This window comes from Monomorium pharaonis, chromosome 1, assembly GCF_013373865.1.
Source record: "Monomorium pharaonis isolate MP-MQ-018 chromosome 1, ASM1337386v2, whole genome shotgun sequence".
Lineage (NCBI taxonomy): Eukaryota > Metazoa > Arthropoda > Insecta > Hymenoptera > Formicidae > Monomorium > Monomorium pharaonis.
Window position 1 is genome coordinate 38,443,267 of NC_050467.1, and position 26,919 is coordinate 38,470,185.

General features: G+C 38.2%; 3 protein-coding genes across 3 annotated transcripts; all 3 read right to left on the reverse strand.

The window, feature by feature from the left end:
• Positions 1 to 10,329: 10,329 nt before the first annotated feature.
• Positions 10,330 to 15,180, reverse strand: LOC105835919 (UDP-glucosyltransferase 2). Its single transcript, XM_012679578.3, has 6 exons — positions 13,413 to 15,180; positions 12,550 to 13,034; positions 12,083 to 12,450; positions 11,744 to 11,963; positions 11,184 to 11,403; positions 10,330 to 11,051 (listed from the first exon to the last, which is right to left on the reverse strand). Coding segments are annotated over exons 1-6 (1,614 nt in total). The 5' UTR covers positions 13,415 to 15,180; the 3' UTR covers positions 10,330 to 10,732.
• A 3,439-nt stretch (positions 15,181 to 18,619) lies between these two features.
• On the reverse strand, positions 18,620 to 22,495 carry LOC105835910. Its single transcript, XM_036291861.1, has 3 exons — positions 22,475 to 22,495; positions 21,515 to 22,017; positions 18,620 to 21,049 (listed from the first exon to the last, which is right to left on the reverse strand). The coding sequence occupies exons 1-3, from the start codon at positions 22,493 to 22,495 to the stop codon at positions 20,827 to 20,829; spliced, it is 747 nt and encodes a 248-aa protein (XP_036147754.1). The 3' UTR covers positions 18,620 to 20,826.
• Positions 22,496 to 22,544: 49 nt separating this feature from the next.
• Positions 22,545 to 26,841, reverse strand: LOC105835911. The gene has a single exon (XM_028191672.2). The coding sequence runs from the start codon at positions 25,564 to 25,566 to the stop codon at positions 24,589 to 24,591; it is 978 nt and encodes a 325-aa protein (XP_028047473.1). The 5' UTR covers positions 25,567 to 26,841; the 3' UTR covers positions 22,545 to 24,588.
• Positions 26,842 to 26,919: the final 78 nt, after the last annotated feature.

Below are 26,919 nucleotides of genomic sequence, written 5' to 3' on the forward strand. Positions count from 1 at the left end.
CAATATCGTGATAACCGATGGTAACGTATCGAGCTTTTTTATTTCGTTGAAAAAGACTTCCGTGAAACGACACGGGACGATGGGCGTGAACGGTCGCGAAAGAGCGAGGTGGTGCGGCCGTTCATGAAGAAAGGGCTGCAAAAAATCGACCGATTTATTAACGTGCCGTCGGTGACGGTGGTGCTGCGTGGCTACGTCTAAGTTAACTCTTTTGATGGCACGCATGATCGCTCCGACGAGCATACACGGGCATACATGTACGACATCGTTCCGAACACAACGCGATCGAAACTTTTTGCTCGCTCGCTATTCTCGCGTGATATCAATTCGCGCTTGCTCGCTCTGCTTATGCGAAACGAACCATTTACTTTGTGTCACAAACGCGCGCGCGCGCGTACACTTTTGTAGCGACCGGTTGTATTATAATGCTGTTCGAAATGACTTTCGCGACGACACGCTAATCAGCACGATCGACAAATCGATGGGCACCGCGCTGGTAGAAACAAATGACGCTTGAACGTTATTACGCATCGTAAAATACGTCTGTAGCGAATAGCGCTGTTTAACGTGCCACTTACATACCGAAGTGCAACGTAGCGCTTGAGTTCTCGCACGCATAAGCGGGGAGTATGCTTGTTCTGCTTATGCAAAAAGCAGGTAAAAACGATAGATATACAAACGAATGTTGAAGCGACAGCGCAAAAGTGGAAATTGGCTCTAATTAGCAAAAGATGACGGCGATTTGATACGTTTGCGCGGCGTGGGCTGCTTTTTACGTCCACCCCGCTTAACTAGGCTCTTTTGTTAAAGTGAATGCTGTTTAAACGATAACTCGATCAAAGAAACCGGTTGAACCGAACAACGGCATTTAATTAACAAAAGTGCTCACCGAGAGTTTTACCACCGCTCTCGACTCCTACGTTGGAGGGGGGGAGGGGGCTCTCTTCGAATTCTTCCGTTTTCCTCGCTCTCGTTCTCGCCCTCACCTTCACCCTTATCCGCCCGTACCTCTGTTCTCTACTAACTGCCGGGAGAATAATTGTGAAAACATAGTACCACCGAGCAGTCCCACTGGATATCGCTCTCTCCTCCACTCTTTCCATCTTCTATTATAACCGTTCTGTTCCTCGTTCACCATTTTTCTCGTACTCTCGTCTACCACTTCCTCGACATAGCTGGCGAGCATGCGATTTTAATATTTTTATCTCACGATTAATAACCGGTTGATTTGTCGCTCGTACGAGCTCGCAAGTAACGAATGCGCTCATAAATTTCGATGAGAAAAAAACGTTGAATAATCAATTTATTGAGCGAGTATGGCTAGCAAATTAAAAAGCACGTTTTATATGTGCTTATTTATGCAAAAAGTAAAATAATTGTAAAAGATTTATCTTTAGATGCGATACGCTTTCGAATAACAGTTCGTTTTCGTTTGTTACCAAACTAATCTCGAAAATGTTTCAACACTTAAGCTCGTTTTTTTTTTTATACATATTTTATACATATTTTATAAAATGTCGCAAATGGATGGATCTTAATTTGCCATAAATCGTACCATAAAGTAAAATGAATTTTTATTATGTTAGTTTGCATACAAATTGTTGTTGTAAGCAAATAAAAACTCACCGCGATTATGAAGATGACAGATCTGATCGCGAGATTATACGTCGGCAAATTAACGAGCGTCGAAATCCGGCAATTTATAATACGATGACTACGACGTGTGAAAAATATCGATTGGTTCACAGATTGATGGGATGGACGAGAAACGCGTTACAAGTTCGCTTTAAATCTTCCCGACAGCGAGTAAAAGTCATGCACGTCGTAAAGTTGAACGGGCGTCGATAAAAGGGTGAAGATGAAATGCTTGCACATCGATTTATTTGTTCTTCTCTTAAGCGTTGGAATGCTCTGCAACTCTTCTGTCGCATCTCTGACGTTTGATTCCTTTTGACCGTTTTTTCCCTTTTGTTACTTTCGGTAGAATCCGATTGACACAAGAATCCTACTTAAATCTCCCGCGTTCGCGTTTCTTTTTCAGGATTCGTTTTTCTATGCTTACGCTCCGCTTGTTTCAGTTACGCATATAGACGCGTTTTGCTTTCGTTTGCGCTTTGATATTTTTCTTGCTTGCTAGAATAACAATCCCCTTTGCTTGATGAAGCGGCAGAAGCTGTAACCTTCCTTGTCATAAATTAATATTAATCTTATTATATCAGGATATATTACAATAGTATTTAAAAGTGTATTATTAATATTATAGAGGAATTATATCGCTCTCATCATTTTTATACTTTTGAGGAAAAATATCGCAATTTCTCGATGTTACAAATATTTATCTGTAATTTGCATTTATATTGTCTGTTTTAAAATACCGAGCAAATGTTTGCAATATAGGAACATTTTATTTTTGGATTCGAAAAATTATGTTTCATATTCCATTCATTAAAGTTATAAATACGCGTTATGGTGTTTATTGACGTCATGCGTTTTGACACCGACCACTGGCGTACCATTAATTTTGCTCGTTTACAGCGAACATATAAAACCCGTGCATCGTTTACACGGACGAACCCACAGCCGCGAGCACCGATTCATCATCGACCCAAAACATCGCACGGAAAATTTCGTTCCATACCGGTATTCCGAACGTGCACTTTCCGCGGAATTACACCATCCCTTCTTAAATCGCCCACCCGGAAAGCGCGGAACGAATTTCAGTTACCAGCCTTAGCAAATATTCGTTCAACATCGCCGACGCGCGATGCAACTGACAGCAAAAGCAGACGATTCCTGGAAACTTCTGTGAATCCTACCCACGTACCTCGTGGCTGTGGCACCTTGTGATTTTGCGATTTGTAGTCTCCTTTTTTTTTGTTATGCTCGATGAAAATCGCCCAACGTTGTACGGAGCTGTAGAAAAAATCCCAGGAGATGGAAGTTGAAAAGATTTGTTCCTTTAGAGACTTATTTTCGTAACAAAAGAAGTTAGAGGAATAGTTACGTGAGGTTGTGGGGAAAAAGTCGAATGAGAATGGCGCGAGCAAGGACTCGCTTTTCGAGAGATAACGAATATATTCGACGTAGCGATTCAACTGCAATTCCGTCGCTCTTCGACGATTGTATAATTGACCGCGTCGTAATTAAGACATGCGGACCTCGTCACAGCTGTTAATTAAATAATCCTACCAACATCATCATTCGCATGCACGTAGCGAATTTCCGTCCTGAATCCAATACGGGTTCCAACATTTCGCTGGGCCCGTTCGCAAAGGGTTGCTGGGGGTGCTCTGCGGGGATGGCGAGGAAGAGGTGAGGGAAGGGGAGACGGTACGGTGGAAATGGTACGGGCTATGAGTTCCAGCCGGAGTTGCGAGTGAGTTATGTCTCCTCCGTGAACTCCGTGCTCCGTCCAAGGTATTCCTATTCAATTTAACGTATCCCCAGCAGTATCTGCTAATTTCCCCTTATATCTTACGAATTTCGTTCGCCCATTCGCACTATTCTGCCCGGCACCTATCGTTCTTTTTGCTTGCCGCCGAGCTTTTCCTGAAAGGTCTTTTCAGAGCCGTTTCTTTTGTGTCGTTTTCGGTTGCTTCTTCGTACGGACGAAAAGCGTTTGCACGAATAAGAGGAGCTTTTTCCGCAAAACTCTTTGGTTGGGCTCTTTATCCTGGCCGTTTTCACGAAGCAAAGAGCGATTTCATGGGAGAAGTGCGTTTTAGAAGGCTCTGCGTTAGAAGAGAAGAGACAACACACTAACGCCAGTATATTTACCATGAGAATATAGGTTCGGTTCTGCACTTGATACTGTCAAAAGTACGAGAAAGAATTACCATATAGAAAGTTACAAATTTACGTTTGAAGATACGCAAAATCTACGCAAAATCTTAGACATATATTCTTCGTGCGGTTTACACACGGAAGAACTGGCAAATCCTCGATAGCGCGCGATGCGATTTATCGTTGGTATTAGCGTCATCAAGAAATTCAGAGCGAGACGAGATTAAATGTTTATTCTGTTAATTGCCCCGCTGTGGTAGCTCTCATCCACCGTGGAACAATTATTCGTCCGTCGATTGAAATTCTGCGGTCTTAGCCGAAAGGTAATTAACTTTTAATCGAGAAAGTTCAGTGGCTCCGAGTTACCCCGTCTCCGAATTACTTCTTGCCTATTTCTCACCCTCTCCTTCCCTCCCGTCGATCCTTCCTCAGTCAGGTTCCTGCCACTCAACATGTCTAAACGTCCAATCGAGAAACGTGCGCGCTATGCGATATATATCTCGACCATATACTAACGTTTCTAAGCTCTTACAAGCTTCGACGTTCTAGTGCTGATCGATGCGCATTCTTCGGCGGCAATGAATGCGACGGATCCTATTATTTGCAGACGCGTCGACTTTTATTTAAAATGCAACAAATTCGGACGCGTTAGACGCCCGAGCTAAGCGATAAAGGACGCATCGTGTTACGGATGAACATGACCAAAAAAGAAATATAAACGAGGAAATACCTCGGAAGAATGGGGACCGAGGGGGCCTCGCGCACAATTGCGCTGTTTTCGCCGTTACTTTAGCAGTCCACCGCACCACCGAAAGCGGATCACTCTTGCATTCAGGAGACACGTTATCACGTTTCGCCGCATCAACGGAATTTGGAGTATTTTCAATTTCCCACGGTACACAACAACGAGCGAGTGTTGATACGGGTGTTGTGCGCGATTCTCGTAGACGAAGCCGCGGCCCGCAGCCGCCAATAAAGGACAGCCATGTAGGAATCGCATACTGATTTCGGTGAAATCGGTCGTCGGATGCACACGACGTAAACGAAAAGTCGTATCCTTTCTATATTGTCCCATCAGATTGAAACGCACGTCCAATTACAAAAATCCAAATTCAAGCCACGCTTTAACTGCACTTATCGTCATCCCGTTTGCTTCCTGCAATTGCAATTTGTTATATATAATTCTTTTTGTGGATTCCATCTGCAATTGTAGATGTATATCATTAAAGGTAAAAAATAATCTCAGCAGCGAATACATTGATTAATTTATGACGCGGAACACATCAAGAAATATCAAAATAAGATTGTTTTGCAAATTGCATATACTGTATTAAAGATTTGTTGAATTTTCTCGATATATGCATTAAGTTCCGATGAAATTGCCTCATATAATTTTTATTGTACAATAAAAAAAAAATTCTATAAAAGTAAGAGAGAAAAATAATAGAGTGCAACAAAATAAATTGTATAAAGTATCACAGTTTTTTATTTTTATACATTTAGAAATTAACATACTTATATGTATTATGTTGAGCATATCTTGGCGATGGAAGATATCAATAGTATAAAAGAATAAGTTTTACGCCATTTCGCAAGCAAATGAGTTATAAAAAATTCTTTAATATGTATGTTAACTTTTGAGTCTCTACAGCATACATATTCTCCTTGTAAATGTTTTGAAATTGCAGTACTAAGTGCTGACAATGACAGATTAATAAATTTTGTTTCCTCCATTTTGTCAGTTTCTACTATCTAACTTTTCACATCCGACTAAGTCGATAAAATTTAAATTGCCAGCTGACAATCCTTTGAATGTAAAATATTATATATTATTATGTATTTTGTTATGTATATTTAACAACACATTAAAGAGATAGACAATTAACGCGGAAGGGTTTTTATGGTCTACGAATTTTTAATCGAATCTCGCGATTAACGCAAAAATGAGAATAGTACTCGGAGACCAAAAATGGTTACGTAGTCTGCCGTAAATAATATTGAAGTCTATTTAAACTTTTTCAATTATTTTGATATCTTTTACCGGCAGCGAGCCTGAGACCGGCATCGGTCGCCGGTTATCGAAGCCGGAGGAACGAAGCCCTCGTCTTCTCTGTTCATCTCTCGCCGCGTCCTAACGGCCATTCGCGCTCACTTCCACTCTTGGCGAACGTTTCATAAATAAGCCTTTGTGCGACCCATCTGGAAATTGAATTGAAAAGTTCGCCTTGCCCACACCGTGGGAAAGCTGAAAACGACACCGCGGCGCAGATCGGCGCGCACGACCGGCGGCAACGTCAATTTTCTGGGCGATTTTTCCCTCCGCCTCGCGCGCCGGTCCACCATCGTCGTGGCGCGCTTCGTTTATTCGCATTCAACCGGTTGAAATCTCATTTATTACCCGTACCGTATGCAATTTTGCCCTGATGCTTTGCCGCGCCGCCGAGCCACCGGTAGTAGTCGGTCGGCTTTTGCAACCGCGACGCGTCGTACGACGACAAAACCGTTCGCGCGCGAAGCGACGTAATTTCTGACGCGCTCGGGAATAATGCTCGCTCGGCTTCAATTCACCGTAGTAATACACGAAGTGATCTGGCCATTATCACCAACACGGCTCGGTGTTTATTGTATTTGTCGTCGATGCTGCACCATGCGCCACGACAATAATGCAATTCGCGGTACGAACGCTACAACACTGACGAAAGCAACGTCTCGTTATGTGGCATGCGCCTTGTTCGCGTTATACATACTTGTCTGTTAATGTAAATCTGATTTTCACGATACATCCGATGCACCATTGGACATTACAGAATGGTACTCTATGTCAGTAGAAAGAAGAAATTTAGCTCTGTATTGTCCAATATTGAAGAGTCAAATTTAAATTAATTGCTTGAGTTAAATAATATTTTGTTACTTTTATATAAAACTTTTATGTGTATGCAAATTTATTATTTAACACAAAACATGTATTTAAAAAAACAATCTAATTAATAAACTATAATTAAATCATTTTTATGGCTGAATTACTCAATCTTAAAATGAACAGCATTTATATTGTACACTATATATATATATATATATGTATGTATGATATACACGTACTAATTGCAGTATCGCAAATGATGTAACTCTTTATTAAGGAACAGAGAGTTGCGTTTTATCGGCACAGCTACAAAATTATCTCGGAGTTTCGGTGCTAATACGGTCTCCGCAAAGCGCTTTCTTATTGGTCTATTTTATTCCATTCCACCTACAACGGCGAAGATTAAATGGATTCGCGCGGCAATTTGTGGATCGATAGATTTTAACGCACTTGGCAGACCTCGCCGAGTGGCATTGGACTGTTTCCAACCGGAACGTTCTGGAAATGTAGTTAGCTCGGTACGTAATTGGTATTCTTGACGCAAAAATTCATTTACGAAATCACTGAGTATAAAGGAGAAGAAACGGAAGATATTTCAAATAAAAAGCACAAGTATATTTAATTTTGTAACCCGCTCTAAATAAAAATCTTGATACTTAGTTGAATCGATTTTAATCTGGCCATCTCTAACGCCCGCTTTCATTCGCATTCGTCTGCGACTAAATATTTGACGTGAACTAATTAAAAGATATATCTCGCGGGTTAATCCTTGTGGAGGGAAAAGGTAAACAATCGAGAGATAGCGACTAGTGCAAAGCTTAATTTTATAAAATGATAATGCCTCGCGGTGGAAATGCCATCGAGGAACGATGGTTAAATACGGGGATAGCATATAAGCATCTCTACTTGAAATAACTGTTCAAAGCAAACTGTTAAAAATTTAACAACCTACGCTCAATGTCTCATTGGCTGAGATGTTTATGCGCTATGCATATGCTTTTCTATCTATTTACATTACTTTTAACTTTGCGGGATGTGCCCCGAAGTTAAAGACTCTCTCTCTCTCTCTCTCTCTCTGTTTCTGCTTTTCTTGATTTTTTAAGTCTACCCGCCAGACGAATGTAAATCTCTATCATGCAAATATAATTACGACTGGCTCAGAATTTACCTTCACCGCACTAATGCAGGGGCAAATATTTACGAGCAGGTCGCTCGAAGAAATCATCGGTCGCGAAAGAAGTGCTCCTTCTTCCTTGCCACGCATTTTTGTCAAAAGTTACTTTATTATCTTTAATTAAAAATAGTTTATTACGTTTGCTTTCTCTCTCCGATACCGAATATATTACCCTTATTCTTTCTTCGTTTCAACATCTACCACCCCTGTTTCACTCTTCCTTTCCCTGATCAATCTTCTTTGTGTCATATTATCTCTTCGTCATGAAAGAAATAATAAAAATGGAAGTGAGTGATTCTAAATGCATTCTATTTTTGTTGTCTTTCCATCTTCATTCGTTCCTTCACAGATTGAAAATACGTAATACCTCGCGTAACGCGCACGGCTCCTGACGGAGTGCCTCTCTTGTCTGCTATCTGTAATTATACTGAACTTCGTGCCGGGACTGCAGGAACCTCCTATTCTGAAAACGAATTAAAATAAATCTCAGAGATAGTGGCTGCTGGTCTAGCGGGCGAAAAAGATCTTGTTGGCCAACATAATAAGAGCTATTTATAGAATACTTTATGAATGTCTTGTAAAATGCGAGGAAAGAATTCATACGAATTGTAAAAATTCAAATATTGCGGTCGGATGCTGTATATTTTCAAATATTTAATTTTCTGTCACTATTTGAAAGATATTGTCCAAATACTTCTATCTTCCTTTCAGTATAATTTTATAAAATCTATGTATGTATACTTATTTTTATTTGTACATATTATCAATTATCTTTATAAAAAATCAAAATCTTTATAAAAGTTCAAAATTTTAATTTGTCCTTTAGTTCAAAGAGAAATTATGCTATTTTGTACCTGTATTTTACTCCATTTACTCCATTTTTATGTTGAAACTGATGTTGTTTTCCCAATAATTGCACCCGATTAACTTTACCTTTATTAACATTGATATAAAAATTCAATGATGTATTCGTTAGTTTAAATCTCAAAATTAAAGTCAAATCCGGCTTCCAGGATGGAGTGTGGATATACTTCGTTTTAGTTTGACTTATTACTGTTTCACGCCGAGTTTGTAGTACCGAACGAGAAATAAAAATCCGGTTTAACGTTCCGAGCGGACTATTGGTTGCCCGGAGACAAATTTTTGCGCGATATTGGAATTCTTTTTCTTTCTTTCTCGTTCGGCTAATGCGATCTCGATAAAGAGAACAGAGGCAACGTTCGATCAAAGAGGTAGGGACGCGTCCCTTTGCCGGGTAGAAGGATGGGGTGCGCAATCAGGAATCCTTTCACTGCAACTTACAGAGATATAGTCGACTCTCGTGTTGTATGCAAATCCATCTGTACTTGATTATTTCGATTCATCGTCGATGGACTCATCAACTGATCGAGCCGATCTAATGGGTGGAAAGAGGAGGGAGGGGGAGGGGAGAAAATACTACCGCGAAATGTTGCTGACGCTCTTTCATTGTTAATAAAAATTCGCAATGTGATTGCCAATAGAATTTAGGTTTTTTTTAACTCTAATGAACTCTTAGCTACCATTAGGAACTGAGGGATAAGTAAAATTTTTTTAAAATTTAATTTTGTAGTTAATTAATTTTTGCAACACGAAAAAAGAACGGTTTTGCTGAGGTATCTAAAAATATAACTAGATACAGATTTGAAAATAATTTTGCTGCACCAACTAAAATAATTATGCAGGACATTCAAGTGTAATGAGCAATGTTGCAAAAAGTTTTGACGTTCTAGCAACCAGCTTAGGAGTGTCCTAATTATTATTTTTATATTTGGTTCAACCAAATTATTTGCAGATCTGTGTCTAACTAAATATTTCGATATTTTAGCAAAACTCTGTTCTTTTTCGGGATTGTTAATAAGATCGAATAAATTGAAAGTGTCTCTATATATATCAAATTTCTAATCAATGCCTTGATTAGTCAATATTTCGCTTTCGAGACAGGAATAGTATACGCGCGTACAGTGTACGCGCGACTATATGTTACAATGGCGATGAATGCCATAGTCATCGGTGCCATGTGTACTTGTGTACGTGTTCGCGATTCGCATAGGTTTCACACAGGCACTTGAAATAGCCGTAGATATGTATTCCGCCCAATGGCAAAGGGGTTTCCTAATTGTTGCTGCAATGTTCATAGAATACGTGTGCTGGGTCTACGGCGTTTGGCCCTGTGTACGTGCGCGATGTTAGCATCGTATACATTATCGCGCTATACATTCCTTGGGGCGAATATACGTGTTAATGGATCCTTGCACTCTGAATTAGGTCCATCTGCCAAATGGATGCGTGGACCGATGGCAAAGGGGGCCTCATTAACCGGATATTCGAAACGCATCGGTCATATTAACAATAACATCTGACGCTTAGCATCACTTCCGAAACTAATTGAGTTTTGAATTTCTACGAGATTACGAATGCATCGAAAGAACGTGTCGAATGTACGACGACCGTACAAAATGTGTATAGGTATTTGCATGAATTACACAATTATTGGCTGCTTCCTATATTTTTTTATTTCCCTTACTCTTCCTTTCTTTCTATATTTCGTAATTCTATGCGCAAATGAGCATAATGAATGTCGAGATGCAATTTCATACGTTTACAAAACCCATTTCACTCAAACCACCAGTTTTATATTCACAGCGTTTACCAAAATTTACCCTCTCACACTTTCTCCGACTTCTATGCTTCTCTGTTTTTCGTATAAATGAGCACTGTAAAATCCACATGCAAATGTTCGAGGAATAAAAGAGGTACTCTTCCGTGACCATTTCGCATAGTTTGCGCATTTCCAAAACAATTCTATTGCTAAACCAAATTACGCTCAAGCTCACATACAGACAAACAGACAAAATTTCTCGCAATGACGACTTTTTTCAACCTACACAACCTGATTACGCCAATTTCACCTTATTTCTAATCCACTTACGCAGTATGCATCGATTACCTATATCGTAATACGTATATAACTGCTTCGAAATCCATCCTATAGTGTATAAAATAGCGCATAAAACTAAGAATAATGTTATCGTCAGGAATACAGTGACATCTAAATCGAATTGCTGATACCACACGGTATCGGCTCCATTGAAACGTAAATGAGGTGCACCATTGTGACGCATTACGTACTCGATCCACCATATAACATTCTCTAAGCTATCGTAAGGCTTGTCCTTTGTGAGAGCACGTAACGCCAACATCCTATCTTTGTATCTGGAAGGAGAATATATGTGCATGCTTGTTATTATATGTAAACACAATGATTGTCATTTTCTATCCATAAGTAGACGATTGCTATCGTACATACATAGGCGTGCGCGCACTTATAATTGACATTATAATTACCTTTTATCATCGGCGACTTCCAGTACAGTATCGTGCAATTCCGATGTCGTAAGCTGGACTATGTTTAGGTATCTTGCAACTCCCAGAGAAACCATTTTCATAACTTGGTACACCTGATCGAAGACAAACGGTATTCCTACGAGCGGGACGGCGTAATGAACCGCTTCTTCGGTACTCTGCAGACCGCCTTGATAAATGAAGAGCTTGATGTTTGGATGAGCTAAAATAAGGAGATAAAAGAGAAACAATTAATAAACTCAGTATTAATTTTTATATGGAAGAAACGATGTTGCTGAAATGTCTAAAAATTTAACTAGCTATAAATCTGAAAGTAATTCTATAAATAATTACTTTTTATCTTTAAAATAATTATGAAGGATATTTAAGTGTAATATGAACAACACTGTAAAGAATTTTGACATTCTAGCAATCAGCTTGAGAGCATATATATTTTAATAATTAAGTCTAATAAATTATTTTCAGTTCTAACTAAATTTTTTAATATTTCAACAAAACTTCTTTTTATGCATAAAGTTTTTGGTTTATCTGTTTCAATTTACCCAGTACACTCTGCTGCGGGACCCACTTAGAGATCATAACATTAGAGGGAATGTCAAAACTATCATTCTCAAATTTCCACAGTACTTTATACGGCAAATTAACAAACGTATTCCTAAAAATCTTCAATATTTTGTTCGGCAATAATTTGCTTTTTGTGTTTGATCCTAAACTCATATAAATGAAGCCGTTTATCGCACTATCCAAGAATTCTTTTAAATCCTATGAGATAAAATTTTATGAACATATATTTGTTTTAAACGCTTTACATAGTGCGAGAATAATTAATAATATGAAATAGAACTTCAATATCAGTTGATAATTATTACGAAATGTCTTACTTGTGGTAACAACGGCGGTGTTTTTGCGATGTGCAGTCCACTGAAATGAACAATGTTAGGTATTTCGGGTCTCGCGTATGCGAGAGACGGTTCTTGATTGATCAAAATAAGACTCATATTTTTTGAAACGTCGATAATGTGCGGTATATCATTACCGAAATACTTCTCCGCAATTTTTTGTTGTTTGTTCGCGAAAGTAAACCATGAATATATGTTCCACCAAGTATTAACGAAATTCATCAATCGCTTCCAAAATGGTAGATTTAATCCTGTGAAATCTTCAAGTTCCCAGTTCGAGGGATGTGATGGCAACACGGGACTACCGAGAATGAAACGGTGGCAGTTTTGCAAGTCCATAGACATGATACCTGTAGTTACAACACTTGTTCGAATAACAGCGTTTATATTTGTTACATAATGAATCATATAATTATATCATAACTGTATATAATTTTGTTTAACCTTACCTATTAAAGGTGCATTAAATCTGTGTGCTAAGATGTAGATCGCAGGAGTCATAATCATTTCCGCTATTACTGCGTCAAATTGCACATCAGTTCCATTCGCATAATACTTTACAAGATCAGGATGGCTGAGGACATCCTCCGCGATGTTATGACCCAATGTCCGTAATCTTGTTTTTAATCCCGCCAATTGAGTGAGATTCCAACGACTCGGGCTGATATCAGTATCGTTAATTTTTTCATATTCAAAACCGAAATCTATTTCTGTATAGTTTGTTAGACTAGTATCGTTTAGAACATTAGGAGTCAATGTTACTATATCGTGTCCTCGCTTATTTAAAGCAAGGCATATTGCTCGAAATACTATCTGATGACTGTAGGATGGAGTTGGAGTAATGATCAATAGCTTTTTACCGTATGCAAAATTACTCGTAATTAGAATCCATAGGATTGTGATAATTGGTGAAATACTAGTAGTGAGTCTCATCCTATGAACAGAAAGAACCTAATAATTATATGTATTTGTAACCACTATGATATATATTACATATATATTGTCAAAGAATAACAAATTTATTTTGCAATCAGAAAATTATAAGGCAAATATTACGTTTAACATAATAAATTATATTTTTGTTTTTTAACATTATCTTCTAAAATAATATAAAATTAATTTTTACATTTACAGATAGATTTAAAAAACTGATGCAATCAGCACTACACTAACTTGAGTTTTTATGTGTATATACACACGCACATGCACAAAATCTTTTTTTTATAAAACGAATAAAAATTTAATGATCTTATATTTTATAAAGCATTTTAGATTAATTAGATTACACACGTTGTTAATAAGTTATACTAACATTATTTAAATAATTTTTATAAAGCGTAAGATTATTAATATTTAGTAACGGTAGCACAAGCGTATTGCACAAGGTTTCGAATGAAAAGATAAACTCAGACTGTATTTGATTTCAAGAATCAATGGTATATGTAAATGTTGGATAGAATTTTTTTATAAACCTGTCTTAATTTATGATGTTGTCACGTCATTAACAGGAAGTAATGATACTCGATTCAGTATCTACATATCAAGTTTGGTATAAGAATGATATTAAAATTATTCAGAAAATTCATTTTTAAAAGAATTTCTTCAAGGAAAACCGCTTTCAATCGATTGATTCGTAGTCTTGAAATGTAGTTACTATCTAGATATCGATCCTCACAAGGATCTTTAAAATTCTCTTTCCTGAAAAAAATTATTTTTAGTTTTTTTCGGAAAAGGGGAGATCTTAAAGATGCTTCTAAATATCGATATCTAGCTAGCAATTATGTTTTAAGATGGACAAAATTGTCAGCGGGCAGTTTATGTTTGTTAAGAATGTTCAAATAATAGAAAAATTTTATTCACCACCAAAATTCGCTGTAGACCAAAATAATCTGAACTTTATTAACTTTATCAGCTTAACGACACATAAAAAGCAATAAAATTTTAATGTCTTTAATAATATTTTTAATACCTTAAGAGACCATATCGCCAATAAGAGCCAGCACTATGTGTAACGGTGCAAAAATTAACGAATATTGAATAAACATCTAACGTTGCAACATGAACACAGTTAAATAAAACATACAAATGTGCAATGTAAACGCAATAAAATTATACATCAAATTCACAAACGTAACGTTTCGACTCACATTTTAAGTCTTCTTGAATGTATCGTGGTATTCTGAAATGCTGCTTTCCTTTGCTCTTTGTTTCTGTTATTATAGCAATATCATACTCTTGAATTCTTTTCTATAATTCGGAATGTTTGTTTGTCTATCCTCTCGCATTCCACAGTACTCCTTTAATATTTATTAATATTACTAATATGACTAGAGGGAGGCTAGAGGGAGAATGTATAGTCAGTTAACCTCCATTGGAGTAAGAAACCCATACGACATAGAGGACTAGTTTAAAAAATTAGATATTGAACCGCTAAGAATTCTGTGACATTATATCAAACACATAGGAAAGATAATATAAAGTACAGCAGGAAATCAAAAATTAGACAGAGATAGAGAAAGAGTGCCAAAATAGCCACTATACAGAAATAGGCGGAGGGCACACTCAATAATCCCTCCCCCCCCAAAAATTCTTTAATGTTATCTAATCGTGATTATAATAAAGTCAAATTTTGTCGTATGTTCGGGCTAAGATACAAGACTGTATGTGAAACTATGAGACATTTAAGATCCAAATTCAATCCGGAAACAATGATCAAATAGAAAACAAAATTGAATAAATGTTAAACTGTCACATTGTATAAGCGCTTTGACTTTGTTGGTGTCAAAAAACAGAGTAATATTTTTAATACTTTTAATGTGATGCGAACATTATTACAGCTATTTTATTACTACTACGCGCATATAATGATGCGATAAAAACGTTATGTACAGATAATTTATGATTTATTAAAAGGTTCTTATATAATACAACTTATCTGTTAATGCAATTTATTTTTTTCTCTTTTATTTATGCTTGAAACGTGAACAAACTTGTTAGTAACAACATATAACTGCGACATTAATAATTGTTACGTCCTACACAGAAAAAAAGTAATATAGCCAATAACATATGTAATTGCGGACTGCCAACTACACAAATTACTCAATACAATAATTGCAGTATCAACATTGTACTTGCATTAATAGTAAATATTATTGTATTGAGTATATCTGTAGTGGTAGCCCGTAACAACATATCTTATTGGATATATTGCATTTTTTTTCAGTGTAAGAACTTCAGGATCTTTTTATTTCACGGACCTTTAAAATATCTATTTTTATAGAAAGTGAAATCGTGGATTAAGTTATCGATGATCAGTGAGCAGATAAAATAAAATTAAAAAAAAGATAAAATTCAGATAAAATTTGGCACCAACGAGCAACAAAGTTTTTGGAATCTCTTTAAAAAATGTATTATTTAATGTTTGCCAATATTAAGTCGTGACATCCGGTGACATCCGGGAAAATTATGTGCGTCCCGGTTTTAAATATTTTTATTATTTAGTTTTTTTACCGTGCTTTTTCCAATGTGACATGACCACTCATTAAGTGGCTGAGTAACAATTAAATATAATAAAATTAAAATACTTGATAGATTTACAAAAAATAATAGTTTAATTTTTAATTTCAAATTTGTAGCTAATTTTTCTCATGGAATTTACAATCAATTTAAGAGTGAATAATTTGAATCATAATTTAAATCGATAAAAAATCCAGATATATTGTGTGTAGATCTGATTGTGAAAATTGTTAAATATATAATAATCTTTTGTAAAATCACAAATAAAAATTGTAGACATTTTATGGATTCATATCTTTTATTTATTTATATAAAATATTAAAGTAAGTAAATATTTCAAATAAAAGAATAAAATGTTTGAAATAAATATTTAAAAATAAATATGTTTAAAATAAATAAGTAATTTGAAAAACATTAATTAAGTAAAATAACTGATATTTATAGAATTTGGCAGAGAAGGAAATAATTAATATTTTATAGTAAAAATATTGAATTTATTTTTCTCTTCTCTTTCTTTTTTATTCTTTCAGGATTAAAAGTTATATAAATTAATATACGAAAAGAATTATTAGATTCTGCCAGTTTTTTCAATATATAGGCGTATACAGTAATGAATAAATAAATAAATAAATACATTTTTTTCTTTTGTCTTGTTTCTGATAAAACATTCGTGAATTTCATATCGGACATCAATGTGTACTAACGAAATTAAATAATAATGTGCGGTGTATATAATACTGGCATATTGCAAACAAATTTTTTTTTAATCAAAACATCGAGCCTCTCTATGTGTACGGCTAATCTCTTCTCGGAAACAAAGCTCATGTTTTTATGTGACATTTGGTACACGCCAGGCACGAGCCAAAGCGCTCGAGTTTTTTCTTTTTCACGAATTTTCTCTCCCGAGTGTCAAGGCCAATCGGCTACTTGCCCCCTCCCACGGTTTGCTAGGCGAGTCAGTACCATCGCGAATACGCAAGTGAGAGGTCATGTCGGTTACGATTCGCGGTCGTGCGTTTTTTCATTCGGCAAGTGTCGTTTCTTTAGTGCCGCGAAGTGAGATCTTATCGCGTTCTCGCGTCCTCTCGTCGGTCGAGAGTGAATTTTCCCGCGGAAGGCATCGCCGAGGATGCCGATGTCCGGCATACGGAACGAGGAGTGCCGCGTCGCCGCTGTTGTTTCGTCTTTCTAGTGTCGCGAGGTTATATTTCGTCGCGTTCCTCGTGACCTCGTCGGTCACGAGAGCGAGTTTCCCCGCGGAAGACATCACCGGGGATGTCGACGACATTAATTGGCGCGCAAAGTGGTCGCGCCCCTGTCCCCTTTTGTCTGTAGAAAATTCGCTCCAAAATCGCGTGAGATTTTCGTCGCGTCGTGTGCAAGGACCGCCATGTTGTGACGTAATTAGTGCACGGTCATTCGCGTTCGCGTCGTGTCGCGGTCCGTCCCCGTCTCCGTTCGACACGCAATTATCCTTTTGCATCACGCGTTTCTTGGCGATTTGCAAGTTCGAGATCACCGTGGATCGCTCGCAAACGCCGTCGGGACACAAGTGCCGTGGTTCGTCAACGGAATTCGTCGCTGGACGCCCGGTGTCCGGAGTACGCAACGAGGAGTGCCGCGTCGCCGCCGTTGTTTCGTCTTTCTAGTGTCACGAGGCGAGATCTCGTCGCGTTCCTCGCGTCTTCCCGTCGGTCGAAAGCGAGTTTCCCCGCGGAAGGCATCGCCGAGGATGTCGAACCGACCCGACGCCGTTAATCGACGTACAAAGTGATCGGGTCTCTCGCGCCCCTTTCCCCTTTCCCCTCCCGCCTGTGGAAAATTAACGCTAAAATCGCTTGAGTTTTTCGTCGCTTCATGTCGCGGTCCCTGTCTCCGCACGATCTCGTCGCGTCCCCGCGTTCTCCGCGGAAAGCATCGCCGGGGATGTCGAACCGAGTCGACGACATAAACAAAGTGGTCGCGTCCCTCGCGTCGTTCGTGTCAAGTGCGTGTGCAAGTGTTGCAAGGTGACTGCAGCAACAACGCAACGAGGAAAACATCATTGATTCATCGGGCTGGAACGAGGAAAACATTGGTTCATCGGCTGGTGAGTAAATTTATTTATTATACATTTTAGAAATCGTATAATACATTTTGTAAATTATAGAAAATATCTTATTTGAAATAAATGTTACATATTTTTTACAAAACTTCTGCTCGGTACGATTTGAAAAATATTTATTTCAATCTAATAAATTTTTTTTTTTAGTGTATGTAAACATAAATTGCGTTAACGTATAAAATTAAAACGTTTTAAATAAAAATATACTATATATACAATGCGCATGAATATAAATCTTTGCAAACAGTGTTCTGTGTTAGTATTTTCACAATGATTCGTATTTGATCGACGATGACGCCACGTGCCGATTAATTCCACAAATAAATATAGGGTTGCCATTCGTTCCCTTTTTCCCGGACACTGTCCTCTTTTTCAGGGCATTCGGAGACGTCCGGAGGGATTTTTGAAAGCGTTAAAAATTTGTCCTTATATAAATACCTAGCCATGACTGACCACCCTGGCTGAGATTTTATTTTTCGCAAAAGTTGTATATAAATTATTGAAAAAATAATACATATCTTAGCCAGGACTGACCACCCTGACTGAGATATTATTTTTCGCAAAAGCTATATTTAAATTATTGCGAAAATTACTTTTTTTTAAATTTTTATTTTACTCATTGTCCGTGATTTATTCGGATTGAAAGTGACTACCAATAAATTTTTCCAAGGAGGCTATTGCGTTTATTTTTGTTGCATTATTTTCAACTTTTTTTTCTAATTTTGTTATATTATTTTTAATTTTAGTCATTACATTGTTTATCGCGTTATTGATATTATCTGTCACTTTGCTTACTTGGGTGTTTTTATTTTTGATTATGGCCGCGTAGCTGAATTCCGGGTTTATTAATGATTTATTTAATCGGGTTTTCTCTTTTGTCTTGATTTTTTGTGTCATTGGCGTTAGTGCTTATGTTCTTAATTCTGTTTTTATTCTCAATTATTTGAGGGCAGTCTCTATACGAGACAGGGTGGCTGTAGCTATTACAATTGACGCAAAATAGTTTTGACTTCTCTAATTGTATATGCGGCAGATATCTGCATTTAGCTAGTTCGTGTTTAGTATCACATTTAAAGCATTGGTACGGCAAATTACAGTTGGATGCAGACTATCGTATGATTTTATAATTTTTATGTGTAATTAACGTATTCTCGTATTATATGTCTAGAGTTGCAACAGAAATGTCTGGGGTTTTAGGCCGTAAGTTCTAGTTAAAAAATTTTTAATATGGCAACCGACCCTATGTATAATACATTTGTCAAATTATAGAGAATATTATCTTATTTGAAATAAATATCACTTACTTTTTACAAAACTTCTACTTGGTACTGTTTGAAAAAATATTTATTTCAATTTAGTCAATTTTTTTCAGTGTATAAATATACATTTAAAATAAAAGTTCTACATGATATTCAGAACTTTCACATAAAAATCTTTATATAAATTTTAACTTGATTATTGTAATGTTCTACAACATATATATATATGGACCTCTCAAAAACGATCTTTGGTCGATCCCGGAGCCGTAATGATTAATGGAGTTAGGGAGCTACGCGCAATTCCGTAATACCGTGGCAACTATCGAGTTGAAATTACAGTTGAGAAACTGCGGGGCGAGTTAGGGGAAACCATCGTTGCCTCGATCAGTAAAGGATTCCCGTCGTCTGTTTGGCTCCGCAGCCATCCGATCACGTACTAAGCTCGATTTGATTTTGATTCGACGTACACTAGAAACGCATTTAATATACGTGCTTGCGTGCCGGGCGCGCGTGCATCGACTAAGGATGAACGTTTTTCAATGGCTGATACGGCGATAAACTCGTACTTCTGTTGTTATGACATTATACATGCTTGCAAAACAAAACTAAAAAAATACAAGATATATATTTAAGCATGTCGGAACGCAAATTTCAAATCAATTATTAAGTGCATATAATTTTTTAATTATTACTTTAAGATATTTTTGGCTTTAAAAAACGATTATTTTTAACGTTTTTTAATAATTTCAATTTTAAGAAAGAAAAGGAGAACTGCAGTTTTGTTGACAATAGTAGGATTTTACAACTAATGTCAACACGCATTGTAAGAAGAAAGACCCCGTCAATCTTACATTTCAATTCGGCAAACAATTGCCAACATTAGCTGAATCGCTCTGAATAGTGTTTACAATGCGTAAACGCATAATTCCGTAAATACGAACGTATGTGCAATAATTGCTACCTTTCTAAGGTATAGTGTCAAGTATGGATGCTGTTGCAAAATTTATTCCCCCCGTCATCTACAAAACGTTTGTAAATGCGTGATCGTCACGTATGAATCATTAGTATTTTATGACGTTAGTTGATTAGCGAAAACGGCCTACCCTTGTTTGGCAGACTGATTCTATGGAACCCTTTTCGGGAAGACTCGATAGACGTTCCAGACGCAAAAGAGAATCCGTCTCTTTTCGCCTAAATTTGAGAACCGAGTTCGGTATACTCGCAACTCCGAGCAATCGTAATTTCGCAGGCAGTAGAAGTTTAGCCGCCGGGCTTTCGTTCGAGAGGTAGAGCTTAGAAGTCAAATATCGGGAATTTCATTTGCGCGCCGCTATGTATTATTCAATCGTACTCAAAGGAGTTTCCTCGCGGGATAAGCTGCCGTTGAACTCATCAATCACTGTTCTCGTCTCTGACAGACTATTCCAATAAGCTCAACTGCCGGGATTAGTACTTGTGAAATCGATGTATGTCATCAAAGTGAACAAAAACTTTGTTCCAAACTACTAAGTATGCATTGTGCTTTATCAAGTCACAGGTATACTTTTTTATTATAATTTATTATCTGTTTATTTTTTGCACATGAAGATAAAGAGTACATGCAACCATTAATTATTGAACTAGATTTTTTTTAGTAATTTGGAGTCGTATGAAGAATATTACATTATTTTTTTAATGTATAAATTTCCTTACAAGTCATTTTCACAATATAGTTCGAACACGAGAAACACATTAGATTTATGGTAAAAATATTTTCCACCGAGTATAACATTTCTATAAAATATTTATTAATGTTTTATTGATAGAGCACGTTAGGGATATGTAGATTAATTCTTAAGACAGTATTAACAGTCCTTGTCTATTTTTGGCGCTGATGTTATCTTTTCACATTTCTTATGAAACGGACAATAATCTTTGCAAGCCGTAACTTGATCAATGTATATTTGTACTTCGGTATGTGGTTCTGTAATGTATTTAAAAACAAGTTCGCCATCCTTTGCATATTCATTAAACGGTATTGTGCATACTCGTTTCCAACCGAAACCTTTTGCGATCCGTGCAATATATCTGTAACGGATATGTTCATATTAGATATCGGACTTCAGATTAATATCCATGTGAATCTGTCAATTTAATTTTACACGTAGCGATCCTATTTGCGTAATGTATGACTGCAAGGTGACGATAGATAACATTACGTATCGAATAACGTGCTCGTATGCACTGAGAAACTCATCAAGTTATCGCACATGCTAGACTAATCCTAATTAACGCAATCGTTATTCTTTTAATACGACACGAAGCCATACGTCAGCTGTCTCGAGCTCTCTAGCCAGTTCGAATTACAAGGTAACAGTTACGTTGAACATGTGATGCACGACGGATAGAGTTCGGCGATCTTTCTCGTTGACGCGACCCGTCGCGAAAATTACTCAAGATCCCGCCGAGGCGAGGAAACCGCGCCGAAACGACTCGCATTCCTTACGCGCCTGTAGCCTAACCAGAATTCCACGGTCAGCCAACTGGACTCACCTATTGTTGCAGTCAACACGGAACAATCGATAGCCGCAATCGCGCGCGAGATACCAGCTATCTAGCACGAGCTTTCTAGCAATACCCTGGTTCCGGACATCCGGTCTGACCGCGAGATAGCTGCACTCGAAAATCTTGAGAACGCAATAGTGCTCCCAGAGATTCGGCTTACAGGTCACGTAAGCATCGAACTCGATCACGTCGCGGGCTGGCCCGCATTCGCAGCACCTAGCCAACTCGACGAACTTGTCGGGATCCCAAGGACAAGAGCCGGCGTTCACCGCGGCACCTATGATGCAGTTGTCCCCTCCTTCGGCAATTATTGTCATGCCCTCGCGGATCTCGTCGTACATGATTTTTAGCAAAGACGGCGAGGGTTCCTCTTTGTCCAAACCTATGTTCACCATGGTTGGATCGTCCTTATAGAATGCGTCACTCATGAAAGTCATCACTCTCTCGTAGTCCGTCGGAAGAGCCAATCGTGTCTTGTAAACTAGCTTGTTCTATTATATATATCATATTTATAATTACATAGTATGATAAATACATATGAATTTTTGCCGTAGTAAATGTCAATATAAATCGAATATAAAGAATTTAAGTTTTTAACAAAATATTTTTTTCGTAAACAAATGTCTTGTAAAATTTAAAATTTGCACTTGTAAAATTTAATTTATTTTACAGATTAGGCTAATATTTAAAATTAAATCTGCATTAAGTACTGTTATTTCTATGACATTTTTATGAAACGTAAGCTTTACTTACAGCATAATTTCGTTTTGCGATGCGCAAACTGTAGCCTTGATTTTTAAGTATGCCAAGGTGCGATTTGTATTTCACGCACCTTGCAACTGAGCAAATCAATCTTGACAAAATCGATATCATATTTCTGTCGCGGTGACCCCTCTGAAAATGTACGTCTACTCCTATTGCAATTCTTTATTAAAATATGCAACACACCTCAGCCGTTCTTGTATGCATTCCACAATAGATTTACTGCATTGACGTCGATTGATATTTGACATGTAAGTTTTTATTTTTATTTTTTTATTTTTAGGTTTATTTTATATGTATACCTTGTAGATATGTAATGCGAGGTATTTAAACCATATAAAAACGAAAGTTACTTACTTGGCTCTTTTTCGCATATTAATAATAAATGATAACGTCTGAACTCACATACGTACTTGTAATAAATTAAATATATTATTTACGTTTCCTGCGCTCCTCTACGGTGTACTCCATACTTTTCTGTCAATTTTTTATGATACTCGCGTAACTTTATGTCATTCACACAAATTGCGAAACAAACCTCAAACTTCAGAATGTGGTTTTTGGTAGACTTTCTCGTTGTTTCACTGCTAGAGTTTTTCCCAGTGAAGATAAACGGGTGACAATAAACTATCGCGAAAAGGCGATCAGATCGCCGAAATCAGGCGTTCTCGGAGAATCACACGAGCGCATCGGACGTGCGACGGTCAAATAAAAAGGAAGGAGGGCAAGATACGAGGCGAACGTCCGCTTTCGAAGGATTGGAGATTATCAGAAGATAAATTGCATTTCTTCTCGGGATAAAACGTCGCCGTCGAGGTAAACTGTCAGATCTACTTCTTTGACGTAAATTATCCGAGAGCTGACGTTCGTTACGTACGCGCCAAGGTTTCGCGAGAACATTGATTGAACTACAAAATACCAAAATAAGACAACTTATGTAATTAGATAACGTTCGTAGTCGCTTTACTCGAATTCTGTGTTGAATTCTGCGGAAATTCATACAGCGTGTTAAAGCAGTTAAAGGGGAACGCGTTTCACTTCCATTAAGAAGCATTCCGAGCGGTAAAACTTAACGCCGGCGTTCCGCAGTTTCTGGAAGACCAGGTCGGACGATAACTCAAACACGGCTCTATTCATTCATGGCCGTTGTACGAAGTGATATGGGTGGCAGCCTGCAGAGCGGCATCTGATTTATGTATTCGCGCCGCGTTCCACCACTTCCGATATACATGCACCTTTATATACACCGTGTACATAGACCGACAGATACATATAAAATACAACCATCGCGTGCGTGCACGTACACGCATCGACACGGCGTGTGTGCGTAGGGAGAGGGTGGCATAGCTACCGCGCGAATATACACACGTACCTACATAAGGTGGTTCTCGCAGATACGTATGCGAGGACGGTAGGTGCCGCGGCTTATTGTTGATGAATGCGGGGAACCCGAGCTCACTGAGCCACGAAGGGGATGCGGGCTTTATACATATATCTATATATATATCGTAGTCAGACTAGAGCGGAGTTGGTAGGAGACCGATAGGTATAGGTTACCGAAGTGGAATGCCCTCGCGGGCGCTCCGGTGGCGAGCCCGCAACGAGAACGCGGGGAGATACAACGACTCCTATATGCATCAATTATGTACCTTGATTCTCATTTCGCGGCGAGACCACTCGCGAAAGATTGCAATTCATCGGGCACAACAATGCGGGTATTGTTTAACATCCATTAACCGCCGGCCGCGGCCGATTGCGATTGGGTGTTCAATTATCCCTATCGGTTGCGTAAATAAAACAAGGATCATTGCGTTGTGATGAATCGGAGAAATTAAATTTATTGCCGAAGCTCTTCAGTTGCTTGATTATTAATTAAAAATTTTTTGCTGAATTAAAAATCGATGAATTTGATGAATGTAACGAGGACATCGATTTATGTATTCTTTCTTATAATTATAAAATTGTGACGATATTAAAATGACAAATAATATGTTTGTTTTTAATCGATTTATTAATAAAATACAAAAACGAAAGGGGAAAGAAAATTCGCGTTTATATAATTTTATATTGTACTAAATCGCGCGTGTATACATGAAACCCCTATGGATAAATGTACGTGCATTATTAAATATATGAATACGGTGTAATATTTGTTTGAATAATTGTATCTTTGAATTAACAACTACTATACAATTATGACTCACGCGAGCGTCATAACATGTTAACTTAGGTCGTCGTTGCTGAAAGCGAACTTTCAACTCTTTGTTAAGCCCGTCTGCTTCGTGAATCCGCCCAAGTTCCTAAGGAATCTGTCTTAGGGTGACCTTGGGCTTCCTGGTTGTCTCTCGTCTTTTCTTCGAACTTTCTCTGTTAGCTTGTTTGTTGGCTTCCTCGATGAATCTAGAACCGTTACTTCTGCCTTTTGCATATTTGCCCTTAGCAGCAGCGTGTCTTTCGTCATATCGACCGTGTTTCTCGAAATGCCCACCTTGATGCCCGTTATTGTAGAAATCAGCGTCTTTCTTGAACTCATCTTTGTGATAAACGTTGCTATATCCGGCGGTGTTACGGGCCTTCTCGTGATCATCTCCGGTCTCGTAGGTAGCTTCCTTCTTTTTTACGACTTCTTCTTTATGATTCTTCGCGCGATTCTCATTTTCGGAATGGCTTTTACTCACGCCGGAAACTTCTCTGTACTCGGCCATCTCGTTCTGCTTTCTTGTGTCGCCCTTTGAACCTACCTCGACAACGGTGAGGCTATCGTTAGCGTGGTCATCACTTGCGGCTTGCGTCTTATGCTTCGTCGCAGCATAATGCGCGTCGTTATCTCGATTAAATTCGCTGGATTTACCGGAGTTCTCGTCATCCGGCGTCGAAGCCCGTAATGTCGCACTCTTGCGGCCCGATGGGCTTATTTGCGGTTTCAGGAACGCAAGTTCCATATGGGTGACTCCAGGCGGCTTCACGCCTCTGTAACCGGCCGGCAACATTTCCGCCTCGGGTTCTATGATCAAGGGTAGTAGAACCGGCCTAGTCTTTGCCCTCGTAACGATCGCTCTCATTGTTGACGGTTCCTCTTCCTCCTCGAAATCTTCACTATCCTCGAAGATCTTGAACAATTCAGTCGCAGATAGCTGCTTCTCGAAACCATTAGCTGTTGATTTTGGATTAAACGATCTCGAGCTGCTAATGTACATCTCGTTAGGTCGGTCTCTCGACGGATGCGCGCAAACGCAGAGCACAGCGTAAGCGGCATACCATCCTACATAGATCTTCATTTGTTTTGTGGATGTCCCCGTTGCTTGTGGAAGCCCGGGTACTCCAATTCAATCCACGAATTTACTCGAAATTGTATGTATACCTCAGTAAATGGAGTAGACACAAGACAGAGGGACTTCTGATGTAGTAACGCGCCGGCATGCACTGTGATATTCGCGCAATAATATCAGCTCTTTTATATCGCACGATAATCGCTCGGCCGAACCGAATACCATCGATTTCACATGGCCTTAGCGTATCTAGCGTAGCGTATAGTCAATTCAAGATCAACGGTGGTTTACGGTACTAGTCACTCAGTGATGCAAATCAAACTCGTGGGATTAGATCGCAGTTTTAGCAAACAAAAATGTTGTGAAATATGTCCTAGATATTCTTTACAATTCGTGCAAGAGGAATCGAATATGTATTTAATTGTATCGATTTTTAATGCGGTATAATGAATAATACGCCAATAAGATGAGCTTAATTTAAATATTTAATCCAGTAGCTTAAGTTTAGTAGCTTGTATCAAAGGATTTCTTGCGCTATCTCATGATGCAATTTTTATTATACGACTGTAGCAGGTAGATCATTTATTATTCGAAAAGTTGCTTTAACTTCGTGAAAATTTTATTCAAGATACGGCAAGCTTATTTAGTTAATTTTCAGCAACATTTTACTAAACAATTTTTGTTCTTTGTTACGTTTGTTTATTAAAAAATATAACTTATCGTTCTATTTGTCACACAGGTAAAAAATGCGATATGATAATACAAATAAATTTTGTTTTGCTAAAAGTAACAATTTTTTCCATTAAAAGCTTCTAGTGTGGCAACAATTCACGAGAATAAAACACAAATGTTGTGTTCCCGAGTCTCCATTAATTTAGTCAAATAACGCGATTATTTTAGTTTCATGAAAGCACGCGGAACCGTGGTGGTGCGTACATACTTCTTCAAGCTCGCGCGTTTCGCGCTTATCTTTTTTTTCTCTCGCACCGGAGTCACTTCAATTACATTAATTAAACCACCCACACGTGCACGCATTACAAGCCGAAACAATAGCGGACCCTTTCGACAACCACGGCTACCGGAATTGTCACATGGCAGGGCATTTCAAGTAGGTTCGTTGCCGCGCACATGCAATCTCCGGCGGAGAATGGGCTCGCGCAACCCTGAACTACCGCTACATCGTACGTGGCAAGTAAAGAAGTGCATAAAGTCCCCCGTTAATCCGTGTCCGGGATGCCGGAATTCAATTCGGACGGAGACCATGGGAGTGGCGATCCCATTTGCTACAGAGTGGGATCGTTAATCAAATCTGCGGCACGGTGAATACGATAGTTAGACATGGCATTTTTACCCCTTTCTCTC